This window comes from Heliconius melpomene, chromosome 19 (assembly GCF_056956725.1).
Source record: "Heliconius melpomene rosina isolate 202511_hmr_F chromosome 19, ASM5695672v1, whole genome shotgun sequence".
Lineage (NCBI taxonomy): Eukaryota > Metazoa > Arthropoda > Insecta > Lepidoptera > Nymphalidae > Heliconius > Heliconius melpomene.
The window spans coordinates 4,254,418-4,279,414 of NC_140407.1; the positions used below are offsets into that span (position 1 = coordinate 4,254,418).

General features: G+C 32.0%; 1 protein-coding gene across 1 annotated transcript in view; it reads left to right on the forward strand.

The window, feature by feature from the left end:
• Window positions 1–24,997, forward strand: part of LOC146528414 (uncharacterized) — a 65,721-nt gene that overhangs the window by 21,650 nt on the left and 19,074 nt on the right. Inside the window, exon 2 of the mRNA XM_085203033.1 lies at window positions 20,105–20,199. Within this exon, the coding sequence (XP_085059159.1) occupies window positions 20,105–20,199 (95 nt within the window). The remainder of the gene's footprint in view (window positions 1–20,104; window positions 20,200–24,997) is intronic.

Sequence of the window (24,997 nt, forward strand, 5' to 3'; positions counted from 1 at the left end):
TTACCCAGATATCAGACACTGGGTTTCCTCTGGCTCCCTTGCATGAAGTTCAAAAAATCTTGTATGGAATATCCTCATTTTCAAAGATAATAATGAGTAATTCTAAATTTTAACTCTTAGTAAGAAGTGAACTTCTATAAGTTCACTTTTTAGACATTATAAGGATGGGCATAGAGATCGAGTGACCGCAGATTACTATGTTATTTGGTACCACCCCAGTTACTTTATACAGCGAGCAAATATCCTTATAGAAAAACTCAATGATCAGACAAACCCGCGTGTGGACAGCTAGTAAGAAATAAAAACGGCGCATACGCAACTATTCGATGTACCTACCCATATTACTTTCGATACACTTTCTAACTTTATAATAAACTGTTTCAGAAAATAATTGGCTATATTGCTATCAATTACGAGTACTTTCGCCTTCGGGGTTTATCTTCAAATAATTAATTACTATTAAAACTACTTCGACTAAGAACCGGTGTATTTAACTATTGTTGCTATACGCATAAAGATAGTGAGTGATAGTTAGAACATAATATACGTTTTAATTATATTTATTTTATTTTTTTCTTTGCTTCACATTGTATCCCGAATATAGGCAGAGGAAACTTAGTAACTTAGTGTTAATACACTCCATTTCGTTAAGGCACTTCCGCTTCCTTTTTCCTGTTTCGTTCCGGCATTTCTTGCTACCAGGTTATCAGAGCGAGGAAATGTAATGAAAATATTAAATATTTTATTTTCCTAGTGGGAATCGAACCGTCGCGTTTACCGTTACACCGTTGTGCCACCGAACCCCGACGCCCTCTTTTACACAGCTATTGCTATTATTTAACTATAATTTATACCAAAGGTTATCTAATTTAACAAGTAAACATAAACTATAACTATATATTTTTTTTATAGTAGCTTATATAGTAGTTTCTTTTATAGTAGCTGCTAGCTGCCATACATGGAAACCGGCCTCTGCCCCAAAATATGACCCCACTACCCAGTAATGTGTTTCACACTTGTTTTAATGAGATGTTCATAGCATCGCGAGGTCAAGAACTCTGTCTAGTCGTATTGAGTGGCTGACTCACTTTTACTTATCAAACAACAACAAACACGTCTAAAACAAATAAATACCTTATTGTGAACGGTATTAGGTTGATTTTTAATTAATCTCACGCAGGAAATGCATATGATACACTGTCACAGTTTGCATTGCAAGTTAGTGTTATATTAGCAATTATAATATGATGAGTAAAAGGCTGAAGTAGTGCAGTGGAGCATCGTCTGACTGTGAAAGCGATGGTTGTGGATTCGGTACCCACGCGGGGGGACTGATGAACGACTTATTACCTTACCAGAATTCGAGGTTCACAGGCTCAAATATTAAAACTGAATTATAAAATGTCATTTTAAATTTTTTTAAAGTTATAAAATTTCATAATATCGCGACTTCCCTATAAAATCTTCGAAAGTGACATAAATGTAATCAATAATAATTTATACTTGAGTATCCTTCAAGGGATATATTTAATTTTGCGACAGAACATGTCTTATATATTTCCATTTCTGGTGTCGAGGCAAAGCGCGGCGTTGAGTTGCCCGTCAACACGCAATGCCTCCAGAATTCGGCAGAAAGTGGGTAACGGAGTGTTTTAACACACGGTTTCCTCTGCCTACCCTGCCGTGTGCGGGATACAGCGTGAAGAAAAAAAAAACTTATAGGCAATATTAGATTTATGCAGACCCTTTGATTCTTAATCCAAATGGCAGTTCGTTTATTATTACTAGCGATGGCTAAAATAATATTAGTGGTATTACCACTAATATTATTAATATTTTAATGGCCTATCTTAATAATTAATTTAAAACAAATTAAATTACTATATTAATTATATATTACTATATTATTATTATTGCTTTAAAAGAAATAAAGATGTTTACTCCATGAAGTTCATCAGCCAGCACTTTACTTTTTGTCTCAGTCCAAAAGAAATAACGGCTCACACTCAAACTAAATGACGTATTAGCATATAAATAAAGATCTCTATACGTTTAGTAATGGGGCTGATGCCGCCATATGGTATAATTTACCATGCAAAACTTGGCGCCATAATACCGATGAGTCTTCCAAAACAGCTATAGAATTGATATTCATGTTGAAAAAATTTAAAAATATGTAGGTACCTATATATTGTTTTTGGTAAACGCGACAGGTTGTGAGTTCGATTCCCACTCGAAGAATGAAGTATTTTATTTTGTTCGCTCTGGTGTCAAGGCAAAGCGAGTTTGATTGTTGAGATTCGCCACCCACCACGCAATGACTCTAAAATACAGCGGAAAGTGGAGCGCAGATTTTTACATTTATGGATTTCGATATAAAATTTAGACAAAAAAAATCAAGATTTATTAAAACCGCTTAAAATAGGTATTTACTATTTACTATAATTTTATTTACATTTATGATTAATAAATTTAAAGGTGCTAAACATAAACTCATATTTATTTTTACTGCATACAATTCCTCTAACAGCTGCTAGCTAATACTTTGTTTAAAATTGAGTCCTAAATTTTTATTACCACTCGCGCCTGTTATTTTTTATGCATAAAAGAAAGCATATGCTGTGTTGTTTTTTTCACTAAATTATCTTGAATTGGCAATAAAGTGTTAAATTTTTTATCAACATGTAAAAACATGGCTGCACTTTAAATATTTTATTCGTTTGTTGTTAATTTGCGATCTTTAAATTGGTGTGAATCATGCATTAATGATTAATTAATAGAAATAATCATTAGCTTTTTTTTTACTAACAGTTACTTCAATAGTGTTTTATTATTCTTATTACTTTTGTTTTTTTATTATTATGGTTTTCATCATCTGTAAAAGTAAAATTTTAATATGGATATGCCATTGTTAATTTTTCTTACGTTGTAAATTACTGCAAATTCGTTTCAAAGACTACTTCTTGAGATACTTATTAAAGGTTACAGATATAGAGGAAAGTAGTGCATGCTAACATTAAATACTTTTTACACTATGTATTTCTTTTTTAGTAGAACATTGATTTTATAGTACACGAGAGTATAGGTGAGAACCCATTCCCATTAGGTACTTGCAGCCAGGTCGGCGTTATCAAATGGAAATAACTAAAGAGTTTTGTATGACACATGACACATTCTAAGTGCCCGAGGTAACTGACCACAGGTACAATGAGTTACATCGAAACTATTATAGTGTTGTGCTTCTATAAATGAACTATCCAACACTTAAATATATTTTTTAATTCAAACTATTATTTCCTAATTTTCCGTTCAACCAAACACTCTTCTTTATCATATATTTTGGAACTCCTTTATTTTGGAACTTACCAAGATCAGTTTATTATACATCCAGTTGTACTTAGAAGATAAACTGAATATTTAATGTAGTTTATAACATTTCCTAATCTAATTATCAATTAATTTCTGATTTAATTTGCATTTGAACTATCGATCCCAGAACACACACACTTACAGTCAGACGCTGCTCGACTGCGCCACAATGGTTATTTCAATTATAGAGATTATTATTAGTTGACTGATCCCAACGGTTTGTCTAGTTCTAGTTAGACATGAAACATATGTACGATATGAATCTATATATATAAAATCGAAAGGTCACTCACTCATCACGAAATCTCAGAAACTACATGTGCTAGGAATCTCAAATTTTGCATAGGAGTTACTTATAGGACGTAGGTGCACGCTAAGACGGGAATTTGCAATATTCGACTTCTAAGGGGTTGTTTTTGGGGTCGAAAGTTTGTATGAAACTTCGTTACTACAAATGCTAGAAGTCTCAAATTTTGCATAGACGTCACTAGGACGTAGTCATGGAGACAGAAATTAATAATAACATATTTCACGCGGGTGAAACCGCAAGCGGGCCGCTAGTATGTTATAAATATGAATATAATTCCACTATTATCGTTTTATTTCAAAGTTTAAACATATATACCACTAAAATATTTTTTTATAAGAGTTCGGCGTTCAGTTCCGGCACTCACCAATGCCTCGAATAATTCGGCGGAAGGTAGAGAACGGAATGACTTACACTAGGTTCTCTCTGCCTACCCTGCTGTGTGTGGCATACAGCGTGAAGCTGAAAACCTATATCTCCAATTCGTTACAAAAAGTAATGCGTGTCTTATCTACAATCCTGTGGGATCTAAAATTGCTTATTAACCGAACACCGGTTGATAGGGAATAAGAGGACCCTCCACCCGTTAATGACTACCAAATATATTTACTAACTAAATTATTACTTTAGTTAATTAGTGTATTTCAATGAAAATAAAAAATACGTTAAAAAAGAGGGAGAGTGGTATGAAAATAGGAATTTGGGAAAAATAAGTCTTATAATAGTCCAAGTTTAATTGTTGCAAAATTTGGAGTAAGCTGTGTATAATATAGTGTTTAACACTGTTTTTTTTATTTTATTAAGCTTCACGCTGTATCACAGATCTAGCAGAGTAGACAGAGGGAATTTGGGAACCTAGTACATATACAGTAGTAGTACATATACAGTAGTAGTACATATACAGGGAAGTAAACAGCTTTCTATTCACTAAATAGTTGTAATTACAATATTTGCTTTTATCTAGTGTAATGCCTTTATGAATGAATGTGATCGGTTTCGTAACGACGCCCACGGTATCCTGCAGCAGCTGCAGTGTGATTCATTGCGGAACCCACAGTTCGCAGTTAGCGAGAGATATGTGCATTTGGAATCGCGTTATTTCTACTATTTTTAGCTTAAAATTGACTATTTTTCACAGTATAACTACAAAAAATCTGTTAGTTTACAATGAAATGAATGAATCACCTAGAGCTAGAAACACTTCATTCACCACTCTCGGCGCCATTTTTCAAGAAATTGCTGGAGTGACGAAACTCAACGTAGCGCTTTTTATAAACAATTTATTCCTTCTATTATTTTTTAGTTAGATGCAGTGTCACGTCACTCGTCTCTAACGACACTTTGAATGGAGAACATGCGAATAAGATTTGCCGTTATAAAAAAATGGATGGGGATACTCATAATTGGTTATTAAAGTTGCACCCTTATTACTTTATTATTATTTTGTTTCCTTATCTTCAATGTTATTTATCTATATATATAAAAATCAATTCTTTCATTAAAAGAAAATTTTATTTACTTTAATATTTAGAGTAAGAACTAAGAAGTTCCCTAAATATGGACTAGTCGTAGAATATGGACTTACACAATCTTAACTTAACATATTATAAGGAAGATATTACATTTAAAAGAATGCTATATATGAAGTGTTTTATTTGTAAACTAGTTTAAACTTTAATACAGCCCTTAATTAACTGGCTCTATAAATTACGTTATACGTATACGTAATATGTATATGAATGAACTTTATCGATTTCTTAATACGGTACAAGTTTCGCCGGCGTCCACGTCTGACTCATTACGGAACTACCACAGCTGTTGCCGGGCAGGTGATTTTTTCAAGCGAATTTTCTACCTTTAAATATTGTCAATTTTTTCTTAGTTTCACCGCTGTTTCCCGCGAAAGGTAGGGTGGACTAGAGAAATCTTACAGCCAGTCGAGATGCCGCTGCGCTACGACGACCTTTTATATGATTTATTTTTTTATATTTTTTTTATTGTAATAATTTAAAAAGTTTAGCAAAATATTGATACATACATATTGTTATATTTGTTTGCATTTTGTAGGAAAGCATAGTGATTTACACTGAAACGATTAAAGTAAATAACGTAAAGTAAGTACTAAATTGTCTACCTCAATAGTATCTAACTGTATCAAATTTAACCGTATTTTCTACTTTTTGGCCTTTCAATGCACGTCTTATCAATAAACTAGAGCATTATTTAGGAGTCCTCACGCATGCTAAGATAGAGATAGAGATAATCTTTGTTTCACATTGTTTTTGCTTTAAGAAAATAGTTAACAAACAAAAAATAGTTTTTTTATGAAGATAAAAATCTCATGTTGTTTATTATAACTACATTCATATTATTCTTTAGTATACCAATTGCCTTTCTTAAATATTTCTTATATAAATATGCCGTAGCAAATATGCCTAAAGACCTTAAGGATATTAAGTGATGACCTTAAAAAACCTGATTTGTTTGGAAATATATTATCAGAGGTGTTAGTGGTGCAGCGGCACAGCGTCTAACTGTGAACGTCACGGTTGTAGGTTCGAGAAAAAAAGAAAATGAATAACCTATTTTCATTTTCTCGCTCTGGGAACAAGGCAAAGACTGTACGAAATAGACTGTTGCTGATTCAAATTCTAAATTATCAGTAATAATATGTATACATACTTCTAGAAGATACTATTTATTAGCTATATCTTTATTTGTCGTATTTATAGTATAGGCAGAGGGGACCTAGTGTTAGTGGGACATTGTATGTTGGGCGGAATGAGATGATGTAAATTTGTTAAATAAGTTCTAGTATATGAATATGATAAAGATTTTCATTCACTTTTAGTATTAATATTGAAATATGTATGTATAGGTTCAAATAAAAGAATATACTCGTCTAACGTAAACAACAAGGTGTAATTGCTCGCATAAACATAATGATACCACGTGAGCTAATGTGACTCACATTTTTCCCACAACTGTTATATTTTTCTTAGACTTGAGAAAATTCTATTTAATCTTTTGTAGGTGACTTGTTTCAAACAATGTGTACAGGTGATTCATATGAAGATTTACAGATAAAATGTATGAGATAATGAAGTGTTCATAATCGTTTCTAAAATTGATAGTTTACCTTGATTTTATATTTAAAGTTATTTATTTTGATGGAGTTTTCCTTGTTTGTAGGTACGCCGATCGACACGGTGACCGAAGCTGTATTCTAATTTATGTTTAAAAAAAATGTTTTTGTGTTGGTGTTATTTTATTGGTTATTCTAATTTATATTCATGTAAATAGTAAATGTTATATAGTAGCGAATTGTAGTAAATATATTTTATTTATATGCGTAAGGAAAAGGAGTAATGTCAGGTGGGCCGTGCCCACTTCAGAATAATCTGGTGAGAAACCCCAGAAAATTTTCTATCAAAATTTCCCCCGAAAAATAAAAAATACACATTTACACTAACGTTTCTGTTCCAAGCAATTAAGATTATTAAATAAATAATTGTCGCTAGTATAAAATATAAACCAAGCTTATTTAGTGATACCGTTGTTATCTTCTCTTATCTCACTTAAACAAGAAGTAACGCTAAATACTATTTATAAGTATAAGGTCCTAATAATGTATACAAAAAATTAAAACAAAGAAAGCATTTCAATTGAACGTGACTATCCTTAGCAGGTCAGCTGTAACGTCCACTACGCGTGACTTAGAAATTGAAACGATTACTTAGTAACCTTTTATTATTCATTGTTTCTACATATAAATATATATAAGCATATTTCCTTTTGTCTCTACAAGTAATATTTATAATGAAGACTTCTCGTGATTTTAATGATTTTAGATAGATTTAATTTATTTTAAAATTACTTGTTGTAACCATTCACATGATAAATGTCTCAGATATTATGGTTATATTATTATGCCTTTCAGAAGTTTTGTGTGCCAGGTATTAAAGATGTTTCTTTTTAAGATTTTTTCTTCCCACCAGTTTCTCCGTTTATCTTTTTTAAAACCCAATTGCATGACTAAGCTGAATATTTACAGGTGCGTGGTTTTGCTAAGATGATCTCGAATAGAATCAATATCTAATTCATTGCCAACCTTTAAGAAAGAAATATTCACCAACTAAATGAAGTTGTGTCGTTGTACTTACTTAAATAAAATTATTTTATATTCATTTTTTCGGTGATTTATTAGTAGTTTTTTTTCTATCTATTATAATGCGAAAGATATATAGAGATAAAAAAAAAAACAATTAATCTACAATATTTGTCTTATTTACAAACCATAATAACTGTTTCACAAATTTTTAAATTATGGCAACATTTCAATTTTACACTTCAACAGCCATTCAAATATACCAAATCACTAAGCGTTAAGTCCGATTAAGGTTGTCACACGCGTATTGTAGTTTGCAATTTGCATTTGGGTTCGACAACGGTTCCTTTATCTCCTCGCTGCTTTGACTCTTAAGCAATGGTCCAGTTTGGTGGGGAATTGGTAATGCTGTCACAGATATTTAGTTAAATAGAACTATCGGTACAAATGTTCAAGTTTACGAATATTTTATGCTAAACTATTTTTTTTACGAAAGAAAGAAACGGTATATTCTGTTTGCTGGTGTTTCTTTTAATTTGAGGCATTCTCTTTCGGTAATGCTGTGTATTTTGTTAAAGTTTAAAGGCAGCTTAGTTATAAATGTGTAACATTCGAATTCAATAAAGGTATTTGCTTTTACTAAAAAATATATTGAAACCAGTCGGTAGTAATGCTCATTTTCAATGTATATACCCCCAGGTAAAAAAGTTTTCTCTACCTGCCTCGCAAAGCCTTGGGCCTACAAAATGCATAATTGTTTTCAGCAAAAAACTACTTTTCTTTATAAGCTAGTGATTTATTAATCTATTCTTTATTACAAATATATATAAAGGACTCTTACATTTATAGAAACAGTCCATATAAAACTCGATCACCGAGTTTTACCTTGCGTAAGCTACAGTCGGCAGGTTCTTACTGCATAATCGTTATGAGAGAAAGCAGCTATAACCAACTGACCTTGCAATATGTAAAACTAGCGACCCCTTGCGGCTTCGCCCGCTTTTACTACTGGATTATTCATATAATGTATGTTTGCAAAGCACTTAAGATAATGTGAAAATTAATTAAACCCTAATGAAACCCGCATTTTCGTAGTTTCAATAAGGATTTTCCAATTGTTTTACACAGCAAGGATTTTTTAGTAGGTACCGTAATTTTAAATCTGTGCTACTAATCTTTTCAAGTACTTATTAAAATATATTTAAATGACTATTTTTAAACGGAAGAAATTATAAACAAAAGCCTACCTACTAATTCATTAAAATTCAACTCCAATTATTCAATATGTGCAAACGCATCTAAATCTTCGTTGCTATGCCTCTATAGCGGGCGGGTTTTTTTTTTTCGAGCTTGTGGTTAATGCTGAAGAGGGTATTCTGTCCCTGATGAAAAGCAAGCACAAAGTGGGTGCCTGTGAGGAAAATTAAATAGAATGCATTGGCCGGGAATCGAACCCGGGCCCGCGTGGCAGGCGAGCATTCTACCACTGAACCACCGATGACTGCTCATGACGCGCTTGTATAAGCAAAACGTCGCGGGGCGCGTTTCGCAGCAAGGATGTTTTGATATTGTAACAACTTCTTAAGTACTTATTAAAATGAAAAAACAGTATAAGACAGTTTTGATCTACATTAAATGGCCAACCTAACTAATATACTTATTTATATGCTGAGAGTAAGGGATAAGTAAAACTTGAGGAGATACAGCTGATGTGTCAACGGCGTGATGTGTCAACAATTAAATGAGTTTTTCTCTAAAACTATTCGCAATTTCGAAATAGTGTAAAAAGCAAATTTTATCTTCGTTTAACGTAGAAAATTAATAAAGTATTTTAAAGGATAAGGATTAATACCATTATGGAAAAATATCCCTCACAATAAAAAATATATTGAAATTACTATTTTTAGACAGAAATATGATCACTACACGTTATCCTTAAAAGATAAAAATATGCTCTCGCGGACTTTTTTGTAGATCTTATTAAGAGGAATAATACTCCAGTACATTATTTTCATGTAGTACTTACCATTAAAGCAGCGCATGCGCGAAAGTGTCTCAACGGGTAGGACTTTAGACACATTTATCGTATTTATGTTAATTTATATTCTTATATACAATTAATAAACTATATATAAACCTTCCCTGAGAAATACTCGACCTAATGGTGAAAACCGCATAAAAATCCGTTGGGTGGTTTAAAAGAAGAAGAGTTAGAAAGTTCAGACAGACACGAAAAGCGACTTTGTTTTATAAGATATAGGAAGATACTGTAATTACTATTATATTTACTATACGTCCTTGTAAGTTCTAAGCCAACGTCGCTCTCGTGCAGATATGATGATTTTGATTGTATTCAATGACTCTATGTTCGAAATCTTTGTAAGAGTTTATATATCAGAAACCTGCAAAGTGTAAATCCGTCCTTAAATATTTTTTTGTCCCTTTTTTTAAGGATTTTTTTGTTATATTGGTGATTGGTGCTAATACCACCGTTCATGAGATACCTACGAACAGATAGACAGGCAGTCTTAAGCGAAGTCTTAGTAATGGGTTATCCTTTTTGCCTTTGAGTACGGAACCCATAACATCCTAAACACCATGGAGGTCCAGTGCTATCAGCATGTAATGTTTTTAATTTTGAAATGAATGACTCATATGATTCTTGAAATCTTTAAAAAACCTGCCTGCAAGTCTACGAGTTTTACGAACTTTTACAATATTTCATAGCAAGATTTTTAAAATGTACTTTTAGCCGTATTCTATCACATTTCATTAACACACTTCCACCACCATTCATTACCTACACAAGTCCAACAAACCAGCATAATGAGGGAACACTCACCGCATTTATAATACTAAAATTCTCACAATGGAAGGAAGTCACAGTGCGTCATGGCGTCGTCGTTGTAGAAAAAAAAGGAGCATTTGATGCGTTTTTTACCTCGATGGTTTGGGGGCATGTTTTTGTAAAAAATGACGTCCGTTTCACTTCGACGAGAACTTAGGTTGTGTTTGTTTTGTGTTAGTTTTTTAAATTGTGTTCAACTGTATCTATTATCGTTTAGCTATTATCTATATTAAATTTAATGTTAATAGGTTTTATTTAAAAATATATAACCGAAGAGTTCGTTTGGTTAAAAGTGCTATTCTCAGGAATTATTTTTTGTCTGAGGATGGATTTTTTTTATTTTTTTTTATGCAGATGAAATCTGATTTTAAATAAAAATGGTTTTTCTGTAGTTTTTAGAAATACGTTATATGTAATATTCATTTATTTATAATAGGCCTCAAAGTTGTTTCTTTCCATTGCAACAAAGAACTACAGAATGTATTCGTCTTCATCATTTTATATTAGGTATGTTGCAAAGTGGTATTATACTTTTGTTTTTTTTATGGATCTTGTGAATCATCATAAAAAAGCAGGTCGCCAAGCTTTTTACTATTTGGTTTTCCTTCAGGCGTATTGGCAGTACGCACGCAGAAAATATATTACGCTTTAGTTTGCTATAATGCCTACGAGTATAACTAATTGAAGTTGGGGTCAGTCGTGGTCACAAGTCAGAAGTTGTGGATTCGATTCCCACTCGAGAAAATGAAATATTTAATATTTTCATTTTCTTGTTCTGGTAAGCATGCGAAGCGCGGCTTTGAGTCTTAAGTGGTAATTCAATACGCAGTGCCCCCAGAATTTGCGAAAAGTGCGGAATGGAAGATGAGAAGAGAGAGATGGAAGTTCTTTCTACATATCGCCTATGTATACAGCATGAAGCTAAAAAATATATATTAAATAAACTTACTTAGCGCACTGAGCTTTCCCGTTACTTGATATGGATTTTTGTATGGTTTCCACCATAAGAAACTAGAAGCCGCTTAAAATATTTATAAAGTTGTGAAAATTTATTAACATTCTATTTGTAAGTTATACTAATGTCATCTTTTCTGAGACCTTTATAAGGTGCATAAGCTGTATTAAGTAATGAAACATATTAAAATTATCAATAAATATTTATTTAAAAAATAATAATATTATGAGATTTTGTCTATATACAAGTTTACTTTTAGAAAATTTTATTTAAATTATTCTTTTTTTGTGTTTGAATCTTATTTGTGTGAAGTAGGGGCGGGTCTCTTATATAAATACAATTGTTTTTCTTCACAGTCACATGTGAAATCGATCGTAATTACCAGACCGAAAAAACATATGCCATACGAATTAAGTGCTTATAATTTGAATAGTAAGTACGTTTATTGTTCGATTGATAAAATGCATTTGATAAGCTTGGCTGGTCGTCTAAAGTTTAGTAGCTATATTGTATGTGCATATTCCAATGTAGGGACTATAGGGCTGAAACTTGAAGTTAAAAATGTTCTTATATCTAACGGCTTAAGCAAATTTCGATGCAATTTCGATTTTTTTTAATTGCTTTCTTTTTATGTATGTACCTATATATGTTATGTTTTTTTATAATAACACTAGTGGACCCGAAAGCGGCTACGCCCGCTTGAACTATACGAATATTTACTAAATATATTTATGAAATTATTTTCAGTTTTCAATAGAGAGATGCGTTAAGCAAGCTCATTTTGGGTGACGTTTTCTAACAACAAACTTTGCAAATGGTTGCTTAGCAACGGTCGCATAGCGACAGTTGTTAATAACATGGCGGAATAAATTGCATGTCAAATTAATAAGTATTTTAATATATATCGAAAATATGAGCATGAGAATAAAAGTATTCCGTGTCCATCCCGAGACCCTGAAGTATCTCTATATGAGTATTTTATCACAATTAAATTAGCGGTTTGGCCCTGATTGCGTAAAAGACAGACAGACAGATAGAGTTAGATTAGTAAGTAAATAATTGTAGCAGAAAAAAACTACAAAATTTAAACATTTCTATATTTTTTCTAAATTATTGCAAATGTTACAAAATAGCTAATAATCTAGTTAAGTTATATTATTCGTATCTCATATTTTAAATATTTATTTAATTTAATTTAATTTTAGCCAACCCTATTCACAGACATGGATCAGTGCATCCTCGCTTTATAATGTTAAAACTTGGTCATTGCATGTATTATGAATGGCTTACATTTATTATAATGAAGTACTTTGTTGATGCATTTGAATCAAAACTGAATGAAAATGTAAGGATAGGATAAACATTATTTGTATTTTTTTTTACATTTTTTAAGTTTTATTCTACGCTTAGGAAACGCACTTGGACCGTTTCCAAGTGGTGCGGGTTCAAATGACGTTTCAATTTTTTATTTATATGAACAAAGGGTTTTTATTTATATGAGTGAGTGAATTCCAAAAAATCGTATTTGCCGAAATTTGACATGGAATTTTACAATATATTTGTAGTGGTTACTTTTAAGCAAAATCGGAGATTATAAGTAAAAGTAATGTTTTTAGTTAACGGTGCATTATTCTTGTATTATATATTTGTACAGTCTTTACTTTCTATGTTTGCATAAGCTTTGAAATAAGTACCAACATGTCGCGTTTCTTTATCATTGGAAATCCCGTTAAGATAAAAGCTTAATCCGTTAGTCGTAAATCACGTGTTATCAGCTCTACCTGTGGAGAAACTGTTTAAGATGAATAGATTTTCTAAATCTTGTTTTTTTTTCTTCTCATTTTTACTATTTATTTTTCTAGCTTCACGCTGTATCCCGCACAAAGCAGGATAGGCAGAGGGAATCTAGTGTTCAGACACTCCGTTTGTCACTTTCTGCAGAATTCTGAAGGCATTGCGTGTTGAATGGCGGAACTCAACGCCGCGCTTTACGAATCGAGCGAAGAAATGGAAGTTAAATATTATATTTAAATATTTTATATTATATTTAAAAAGCAAATATTTAAATATTCTATTTATGAATACAGCATAACGTGTCATACAATAGCTGTAAAATATTCATCATAATCATGAAGCGTGATAATATTTAGTTTAGTGATATTGCAAATTATAAATGAATATTATTAAATATTTTCACACATTTTGAATTGTAATTACGTACTATTAAAAAAATAATACTAATAATAATAGGCCGAAAATTACTATTAAAAATAATAATGAAGTTATTCTGGCACGGTAGGACCGACTGTAAATGCAATGGTTGCTGGTTCGATTCTTACTTAATTGGTGCATTTTTTTTTATTTGTTCACTCTGATCTGGTTAGCAAAGCGCGGCGTGGAATTCCGCTTATCAACACTTCCTAAATTCCCCTGCCTATCCTGCTATATGCAAATGAGGTTTAAGCTAAAAAAAACCAAGTTAATACTAAAATATAAGTGTTATTTGGTGCAAATATTATTATAATACATTTTATAATCCGTCAACGAACGACACTCGCGCTTGACCGGTTTTTTTGTCTACTTTATTATATCTTAATGTGTTATTTACATTTTGTTACGATTCACTCTACATTAAATAATTAAGTGACACCGTTGTAGCCCAGATGTCTTAAAGTGTATAGCTGATTGTCAACATGATGGTTATAGGTTCCATTTCCATACGATGCAACGGATTATTGTTGTTTTCTCGTTCTTGTAACAGCAAGGCGTTAAGTTTCGTCACATAAAGCGCAATGTCTTGGATTTAGGCAGAAAGTGGAGAAGGAAGAGTTTCGAAAACGATAAATGAAATTGATAATAAACAAACTCGGACAAAATTTATGTATTGAAAGACCATAAGGGATTTCCTACAGACAACCTTTGGATTTTATTTATAGTTTGTAATCAGTATAAATATATATTGCAAAAGTATTTATTGGTCTTCTTTTTGTTATTGCTTATACAGTATCAATCCAGCTTCAAGCTGTAACCCCCACATAACTGGGTAGGTTAAACCAAATTAAGTGTTAAGAAATTCCGTTAACCACTTTCCGCCGAATTCTGGAGGTATTCCGTGGTGAATGGTGGAACTAAACGCCACGACTTGCCTCATATTATTTTTTTTCTTTTGTTTACATCAATAAATAATATTTAATATTACAACAGATCTCACTGGCTGGTATATATCGACGCAACGTCACTATTAATAGACCAGTATTCGGGTTAGTTTTGACATACCGCCCTGCTTCCTGTCGGCTCCACACGCCTTTCGCAAGTATTTTGCATACTCCTTGAGTGTTCTAGTCATGCCCATTCTGTTTCCTGTAAAATAGATGTTCAGAGTAGTTGGTTTCAAAGAATTTTGGACTCGTTCTATTGTATTCTGAATGAGATATGCTAAACATGTTTTGGTGAAATTTATTATTCAATAAGTAATTTAGTAATATTAAAAAGCTGGCGGTTAAGTTATATAATAAATATTCTTTATTGTACTAAAACACATAAAAAATATTCCAAACATTTTGTTCACAAAGGAAGACTTATCTCTATAAGAGATCGCTTTCAGCCAACTTGGAAGTGGATGTGTGACAATTTAATTTATTTAGATTTTAAAATAGACGTAGTGACGAATCACTCTATTGTGTTTACTTATTTACAGTAACTAGTATACTTATTTTCTTTAAAATAACATATGTAGTTAAAACAATGGTAGAATGATACGCAAAAACTCGCTATAAATAACTAAGTGGGCCACTTCATAACTGTACGTACTGCCGAAAAGCAACGCGTGTGGCAATGCACTTGTATTTATGTGTTAAACGTCCTTATTTCACGTTTCAAACAACGAAACTATTATAATTTTTAAAATAATATATTGGTAGCTCTAGATATGAAAAATAGTTTTTTTTTGTTTTATACTGTAGTGCATGTGAGTGTAAATTCGATAGTTTTAGGTTCGATTCCCACTCAAGGTATTGAATTAATCTCATTTCTCAATTCTAGTAATGTAAAATGCGGTGTTGAGTTTCGCCCTTCAACATACAATGCCTCGACGAAGTGTTGCCATAAGTTTATTTCTAACTAACTTGCCATATGCGGGATACAGTGAGAAGTCAAAAAAATTGTATCCTTTTACTATACATAATCATTCTTTACATTATCACTCGTGTCTAAGTGAATAAATCAGCTTCACGCTGTATTCCGCATACAGTAGGGTAGGCAAATGGAACCTAGTGCTAAGACACTCCGTTCCCCGCTTACCGCCGAATTTTTTGAGCTATTGCGTCTTGAATGGAAGTATTCAACGCCGGCCTTGGTGCCAGAGGGAATAAATTAAAATGTTAATAAATAACAATTCATTCCCTCGAATGGGGATCGAACCCACAACCGTCACGTTACAGTCACAACCTTGTTCTCCTGGGCCACGACGGCATCATATAAATGAATAATGTAATAATCCATACCTATATTATAAATTCGAAAGTAACTCTGTCTGTCTGTCTGTCTGTCTGTCTTTTCCGCAATCAGGGCCAAACCGCTAATTTAATTGTGATAAAATACTCATATAGAGATACTTGAGGGTCCCGGGATGAACATAGGATACTTTTTTTTTCTCATATTTGTAATATTTTCGTTATATACCAATATATTAAAATAATTAATTTGACAAGGAATTTATTCCGCCATGTTAATAACAATCGTCGCTACGCGTTGCTAAGCAACGGCTTGCAAAGTTTGCTGATTTAAGAAAACGTCACCCACAGTGAGTTTGCTTAATGCATACATGGTGCGCGCCGATATAGATTTATACAAATCTCTTTATACAAATCATTAATAAAAATTAGATGATTTCTATAATTTGATATTCATCCTTATGAAAATAAATATAGTAGTCACTTTTAGCATTTCATCTAGATGGAAATTATAATTTACTGTATAACATTCTAATAAATAATTAAGATGTGACTGATTCCAAATGACCTAGCCTTCGGGCGGCATAATATGAGTATGACCGACGCGAACGGGCGGATGACTTTGATGATTTTGTAAATTTTTATAGATTTTCGAATTACTATTATTTTTTATGTAATTATTTGCTGCTTATAATTAATTTATCTCAGTTCGGTTATCTATACCGATGTTATACACTTAAAATATCGTAATTTTAATCATTTGAGATTTTATTTAATATTGTTCGCAAAAATTAATAATAATTTAATATAGAAAAATGTTTAGTACGCGCGCACAGCAAACTTTAGGTTTTTTTTTCTAATATTAAGAATTTCCTTTAGTTACTTTTACTTCTTTGGTTTGTTCATTTCGGTTACTCAGATATTTTTTCTAATAATAAATCTCCACTTATTATTATTTTTTAACTTATTTTAATGATTTAGGCTTATATTTTCGCGGGCGTAGCCGCGTCCGGGCCCACTAGTCTATATATATAAAAGGACTTGTCCTCACTGACTGAGGTAAGACGCACGCACAGCCGTAACCGCTGTGCGTAGAAACGTTAAATTTGGACAAATGTTTACTTTCGTAATCTGGACATCCACTAAGAAGGGATTTTGAAAAATTTTTACTCTAAAGGGGTGAAATAGGGGTTCAAAGTTTGTATGGAAAAAAAAATTAAATCGGCACCGATTCTTATAAAATTTGAAATTTTGATTTTTAAAAGTATTTAATTGAATACGTGTTGCATCGTTTTCAAGAATTCTCCCTCTAAGGGTGCAAATCGGGAGTTGAAAGTTTGTATGGAAAAAAATTTAAATCGGAACCGATTCTTATAAAATTTGAAATTCAGACTCTTAAAAATATTTAATTGAATACATGTTTCATGGTTTTCTAGAATTCTTCCCCTAAGGGTGCAAATAAGGTATAAATAAGGTTGAAAGTATATATAGATTTTTTTTTAAATTGGGACCAATTTTTATAAAATTTGAAATTCAGACTATTAAAAGTATTTAATTGAACACATGTTTCATGGTATATTAGAATTCACCCCTAAATACGCAAGCGAAGCTGCGCGCGCCCGCTAGTGTAATAATATAAGATATTTGTAGGTATTTCATACGATGTCTAAATGAAGGAATGTCCGAAATGTTCGCCACATGCGGTTATACGACTGAACGAGCTGATGAGACAAATTAAGCAATTGCTCGGTCATCGATCTAGCTATTAACTACCGTTGGTATTGTTATAGTTGTAACAGTATTGCAAAGCATAATAAATTATTTAATGATTTTTTAACGGATTTTGAAAGCGATTATTTCTGTTCCTCACAGTTTTTGGACATTTTTACTTGTTTTTCAGTAAAAGAAAATTATAGCATAAATAAAATGAGAAAAATAAAATAAAATTAGAAAAATAGAGTAGAATAGAGTTCAGTAACCTGTACAGTGCACTTATGTACCTACACAAACAATCGAGGAAAGTGTTTTACCGGCCTTGCTCTCAAAAATTAAAGACTTATCTAAGTCTGTTTAAAAGTAATATTATTTTGTCTATTTGTATGTGTCATATTGATGAAATTATAATTATTAGCGATCGATAACAAATTCATAGAAAATAATTGTCTGACTATAACCAATTTCCATTCTTTAATATCACCATGGAGTACTGTTCTCATCTCTGGGCTGGTGCACCCCAGTATCAGCTTTGCCTTGTCCTTTTTCCATAAAAAAAAATAAAAATAACCACCTTTAGAAATTTCTCATTTTTTACTAAAGCAATATTAATTACTTCGTCCTTTATAAGAACAATCATGTAGAAATACCTACAAGTTTACAAAACGAAACAAAACGCGGCGTTGAGTTCCGCAACTCATCACACAATATCTCTATAATTTGGGCGGGGCTTGGTTTGCTATACGTGAAAAAGCGTGAAGCAGCTGTGTTGATAAGAATGAAAGGAGTGACAAGTAAGTCTCTCTCTACCTACACTAATGCCAGGAAGGTCTATTTGCCATCCTAGTTGACAATGCGCGACACACATTCGTCCGCAGTTTAGTTGATGAGGAAATCTCTTGTTATTTTCAATAGGATTCACCTAGCGAGATCTAGTTTTAAAGGATCCTTAGTTAAGTAACATTTTTATATAGAAATTTAAATATTAATATGTTTTTATTTATTATTATTTATGTTGGTTTTAATTAGTCGTTTAGTAGCTCATATATATGTATATAGCCCCATAACGTATGATCGTATTTAGCTTTTTTAAATTTATTTGTATATTTAAAATTAAGTAAATAAATACATTCACATATTTCAGATTTAATTATATTTAATAATATCAGAATTTAAAATACTTTCTTTACCGGAAGTTTACATAAAAACTACTTTCTAACCGCCAAATTCTAATCTATGTTGACGGCTTTTAGCTTTATTTTTATATAAATAAAGCTATCTATGCGGTTCATTTTCCGTTAATACATAAGTTATAAACAAATATTAGAATTCTAAGGCGATGGTATATGAATTTGATTTTCACTCATGGGAATCGCCGAGTTCCGCTATTCAACACGCAATACCTCAAGAATTTGGCAGAAAATGGGTAACGGTAGTGTCTTAATGGGGAACAGAGTGTCGTAATACTAGGTTCCCAGGTTCCATTTACTTACCATCCTATATTCAGGATGCAACGTGAAGGTAACAAAATATGTTTATTTTATATTATTGCTCGTCATATTTTAATTATAATATTTATCATAATTAACGAAGGTCTGCGTATTTACTTTGTTATACATATATTTTGTAGTGCATTTCCTGTACATTTTCCTGTAGTCATGAACAAATTATGCGGAATAATACTATCTATATAAACAAATTCTCATTAAACTGTATGGAATTTAATACGTTCTTTAGATTCATGCTTATAAATAAACAATACTATGAAATATTTAAAAAATGACTGGTAACTTTTTTATTATATCTGTTAAGGTAAATTGATCGTAAATCCTTTTACGATTTACGATCAATTACTATATTATTACTATAATATAAGTACTCTAGTTGTAGCTCGTAACTTCGCTTTTGTTGATTATAAAACATTAAATACTCTCCGTTTCTTCTTGTTCATCATAATTATATACATTTAAAAGTAGGGAACGGAAATGTATTAATGAGAACGGAGTGTCGTGACACTAGGTTCCCAGGTCCGCTTAGCCTGCTGTGTGCGGGATATAGTGTAAAAAAGAAGCTAGAAACTAAAAAAAGTACAATTATTGCAAAAAAATAAAAATTTTTTTTTTAAATATAAAATACAGTGTAAACAAGTTAATAAGGTTTTCAAATATTTTGTTCATGAGTGGATTTTTTTATACTGTTAAATATCCTTAATTTATAATCGGTTATATTTTATAGTAAAAATGTTTTTATTGTACTACCTACTTAATATAGATTTTTGTCATATTTGCTTAAGATTTTTTTTTATGATAGAGCCTTACTATCAAAAATAATTTTTGAATTTCTATTGTTTTAGGTAGTCCCGCAAATGAATTCAGTCGATTTAGACTCGTGCAACCCACCGTCCATCATGCGAGAACGAAAAGGGAGATCTCTACTACAAGACATACGGTAATTTTTTTTTCATTTAATCTGAGAATGTACTTTATTTGCGGCGTTGAGTTCTGCCATTCAACAGCCTCCAGAAATCGGCTGAAAGTGGGGAACGAAGTGTCTTAACACTAGGTTCCCTCTGCCTACCCTGCTGTGTGCGGGATACAGCGTGATTTTTTTTATTTTAATTTGAATTTGTGAATACCAGAAGTTGAAAAATGTACCCAGATAGTGTCACAACAGCATTGAAGTTGTTTAAATAATTTCTTATGTTTATAATAAGCATATTTTAAATACAATTGGGTAAAGTTGACCTAAATTCGAAATACATCAAGCAGTAAAACGATATATTTATGTAAAATTATATGATATAACTGATAATAATACTCATAATATTATTTAAATATGATATACATATACTTAGAAATTTTATATTACCACCGTTTATATAATATTTTTAAGTGTTAATAAATTTTATTACGTAATTATTTTATAATTATTGCGATTATTTTATATATTTTTTTAAATATTTTTTTTTTGAGGCCACCGTACCGTGGTCCTTGGGTTTTGACAGTAAATGCGATAGTTTTGGGTTCGATTCCTGGAAGAAGTAAATATTTTTATTTCTCCGCTGTGGTACACAGAACGCATCGTTAATTTCCGCTTTAGTTTATCCTGGGTGTAGGTTTATGAAAAGCGACGCATATTTCACTAGACCCAGTCCATATTTCTCAAGATATGTGAGGGTGATGAAGCCTTAACATAGTAAATCTATAATGTATAATTACATATTTGAATTGTATGTTTACATATTTGAATGTGTCTATAGAAGTTATAAAACCTTTTATGTTGTAAATTGTAGAGTTATAAATATAAAAGAGGCCTTCTATAGGTGAAAGGTAATCAATACTAATGTCCTGATATTATACCTCTTAGCCGGAGGTTTGACCCTATCTCAAGTTGTTTTTCTATTTATAAATAAATATAACACCCAGATAAATCAACTTTTTACTAGGACGTACGTATAAAAAAATAAGTGTTTTAACACTAGGTTCCCTCTGCCTACCCTGTTGCGTACGTACGTATAAAAATACTATAACATCCGTCAGTTAATCGGTTGTCTAATTTTGTAACTTCGCTTTTGTGTTTTCGCGAATACCCTAATATTCATGCTTACCTACTTAAAAGAATAACAGAAAAATAAAAAAAAAAAAATAAAACAATTAGAGCGGCCACCGGACGTTTACAGCGACCTTAAACATTACTTAACATTATGCCAAGTCTAATTTTAGTATTAATTTTTATAGAGCATTCGTCTAGCCTTACAAAACAAGATGTTGTAATCATCCGTACAATGCCATTGATATTATGTATTATGTCAGCTTCACGCTGTATCCCGCACACAGCAGGGTAGGCAGAGGGAACCTGGTATAAGACACTCCGTTCCCCACTTTCTGCCAATTTCTGGAGGCATTGCTTGTTGAGTGGCAGAACTAAACGCCGCGCTTTGCCTCGACACCAGAGCGAAGAAATTGAAATATAAACGTAAATAAATATTTCACTTCCTCGAGTGGGAATCGAACCCACAACCGTCGCGTTACAGTCACACTCTTGTGCTGCGCTATGTATTAAGCGTAAGTAAAATATTTGGATAAAGAGTTAGCATTTCAAGGAGTTCAATGTAACAGGTAACGAGTTCGATTCCTGCTAATATGTAAGAAAGGAACTCTTTGCTTACTTGAATAATGTTGGTAGAGACGTCTAGGTTTTTAAAAAGTTTGTGGACTCAGGCATCTTGTATCGGCCAAGTGCGAGTCGGGATGTAACTCAATTATGACGCAATTTTGCTTTCTCGTAAAAATGGTTACTCTCAAGCTCCACGTTAATTATTAGTTAGGTTGTATTGTCAGGTTAATGAAGACCAAAAAGTGTCACTGGGCTTCTTGTCCACAACTATGGATTGCGCTTGGTTATAATTAAAAGAGAAGTGAAAGTACTCTATAGATTTTGTTAACATTATGTTTATGATAATAGGGGTAGGTATTATGAAATGATAAGGAAGGAAGATTATATTACAAAGATTACAGGTAGCCTTATATTTTCCATACATCCTAAATATATATTTTTTTGTTTTATATCATTTATTTTATGAGTGTTGTGCTTTACCATGTTATAAAAGTTAAGTATAATATGAGTATAATTTTAATATAGCAGAAATAATTTACAATAATTCTAAATCTTAATGCATACGATATCTATAGATAAGGAGCAAAGTAAACGTTAGAATATCTCATTGAGACCCTGCCGGATGTTGACAATCAATAGGGCTATTTCTGTGTAGGACATTGAAAGTAACGTTAAATCTATACTATATATGTAGGTGTACTAATATTATTAAGGCTGAAGAGTTTGTTTGGTTGAATGCTGTTATCTCAAGAACTACAGGTATTTATCCTACATCTATTACAAGAACGGATAAAGGCTGTATTTCATCTCGTTTATTGTTTCGATGGAACCCACCGTAGTTACATGTTAGTGTTCTCTCGAGCAATTATAATGTGTCATATGGCATACATGACTCTTAGTTATTTTCATTTGGCCACGCGGGTCGCAGGTAAAAACTAGTATTATTTTATTCGATTTTTGAGTAATTATATTATTCTAATTGAAATTAAATTTGACAGATGTCATGGAGAGGTGTTATGAGAGAGAGAGGTGGATGGTGAGGTGTTATGGAGCTAATAAACAGAAATTTGGCAGTCGCTGGTATTGGGCATTTGGGCATTTATACGAGAAGTCCTAATTCAGCGGTTTTAATATATACAATGTGATAAGCTTCAGTGACCATTGAATTATATTTAAAATAAGTATAGTTAAAAAAAGGTAGAGAGAGATAAGAACTAGAAGTTTTTACCAAATAGTACCTAGAGAAAAAATCATTTATTACTAACCTAACTTTTACGCAAGAAATACATATATTAAAAATTGTTTTAAGATAAGCTTGGTGTAAGTAGTTCATACTAGTCACGTTCAACACGTCACGTTATAGGAAACAATTCATTCTATTTCTATAAGCAAAAAGATATCACCAAGTAAGTACCTTTCACGTGTATTATTAAGAAATTGTTCGATCGCAATTGTAACACTTCTTATCGGTATTTTGCTGTTAATGAGAGTTGTACCGTAACGTTGCCGTGTGAAAAGTTATATATAAGTACGTTAGTGTTGTACTTTTGTATAGTTTAGTGATTAATCACTATATTTTTCGTCTTTACTTATAAATTGTTCAATTAGGACGCAGTGGAACAGCTTACTATTACCAGGAATGATATTTAAAATTATTTTCATTTCCATGCTCTGGTACGAGAAAGTGCGATATCAAAACATTATGTCACCAATTCAAGGCATCCTTTAGCTTCGGGCTGTATCCCTCATATAGCAGGGTAGGGTACTGTCGCTTGTCACTGTGCCAAGAAAACAGCAAAAAACTTACGGATGGCAAAAAAAATAATTAGGCCAAATATGTTTTTTTATGAACCTGATATGCCAAATCTATTAACTGATTATATGCCTTCCAACGTTTAAAACCTTTTTTTTTAATATGAAAACGCAACAATACAAAAAGCGTTACACGAAAACTAAGAAAAGATGTAAATAAAATCTCAACAATGGATGCTGCGTCCCTTTTACAATGAATCCTTTAATGGAACAATAGCATATTTAATTTGTTTTACAACCGTTGGGGATTCTGAAACGAAATATGTATTAGGTATCTCGGGCGATGGTGGTGGCACCGTGAGTCATGGTCGTCTCATATAGTTATTGCAATGAAGAAAGAAACAAGGCTTTTATTGATATGAAGCTGGAAGGAAAGAATAAAATTAAAATAATCTCATCATATTTATATGAATACTAGCGGACGCGCGCAGCTTCGCTTGCGTATTTAAGGGTAAATTCTAATAACCCATGAAACATGTGTTTAACTATATACGTTTTAGAGTCTGAATTTCAAATTTTATAAAAATTTGTGGCGATTTAAAAAAAACCTATACAAACTTTCAACCCCTTATTTGCACCCTTATGGGGAGAATTCTAGAAAACGATGAAACACGTGTTCAATTAAATACTTTTAAAAATCTAAATTTCAAATTTTATAAAAATCGGTGCCGATTTAATTTTTTTTCCATACAAACTTTGAACCCCTATTTCACCCCTTTAAGGTTAAAATTTTTCAAAATCCCTTCGTAGTGGATGTCCAGATTATGAAAGTAAACTTTTGTCCAAATTTAACATTACACACAGCGGTTATGGCTGTGCGTGCGTCTTACCTCAGTCAGTGAGGACAAGTCCTTTTATATATATAGATAACATAGCAGATTAGACAGAGAGAATAATTATTAAGACAATCTCATAGCAATATTTTCAAGATATTGCATGTGATTGGGAGAAATAAATTATTCTTATTTAGGCGCAGTGAAGAGAGGAAGCGTGGCTTGAGTTTCGCCACTAATTTCCAACCAATGTCTGATGATGAGCGGAAGGTGAAGAACGAATTGTCTTCACACCAGGTTCTCTCTGCCTACTTCGCTATATGCAGGATACAACAAAAATAATGTTTATTAAATTACACTATAAATCAGTATTGGCCATAGTCAACAAGTTTTATCTCATTATAAATGTTACGTTATTTCCACTATATTCGTGCTCACCAGGTTTCCCTAAAAGGAATGGTCAATAACACAAGTTACAAGTTGCCTATATCAAACGCATCCCAGCTTCATTCCTTTTACTTATATAGCAAGTTGTGGTATCAGGA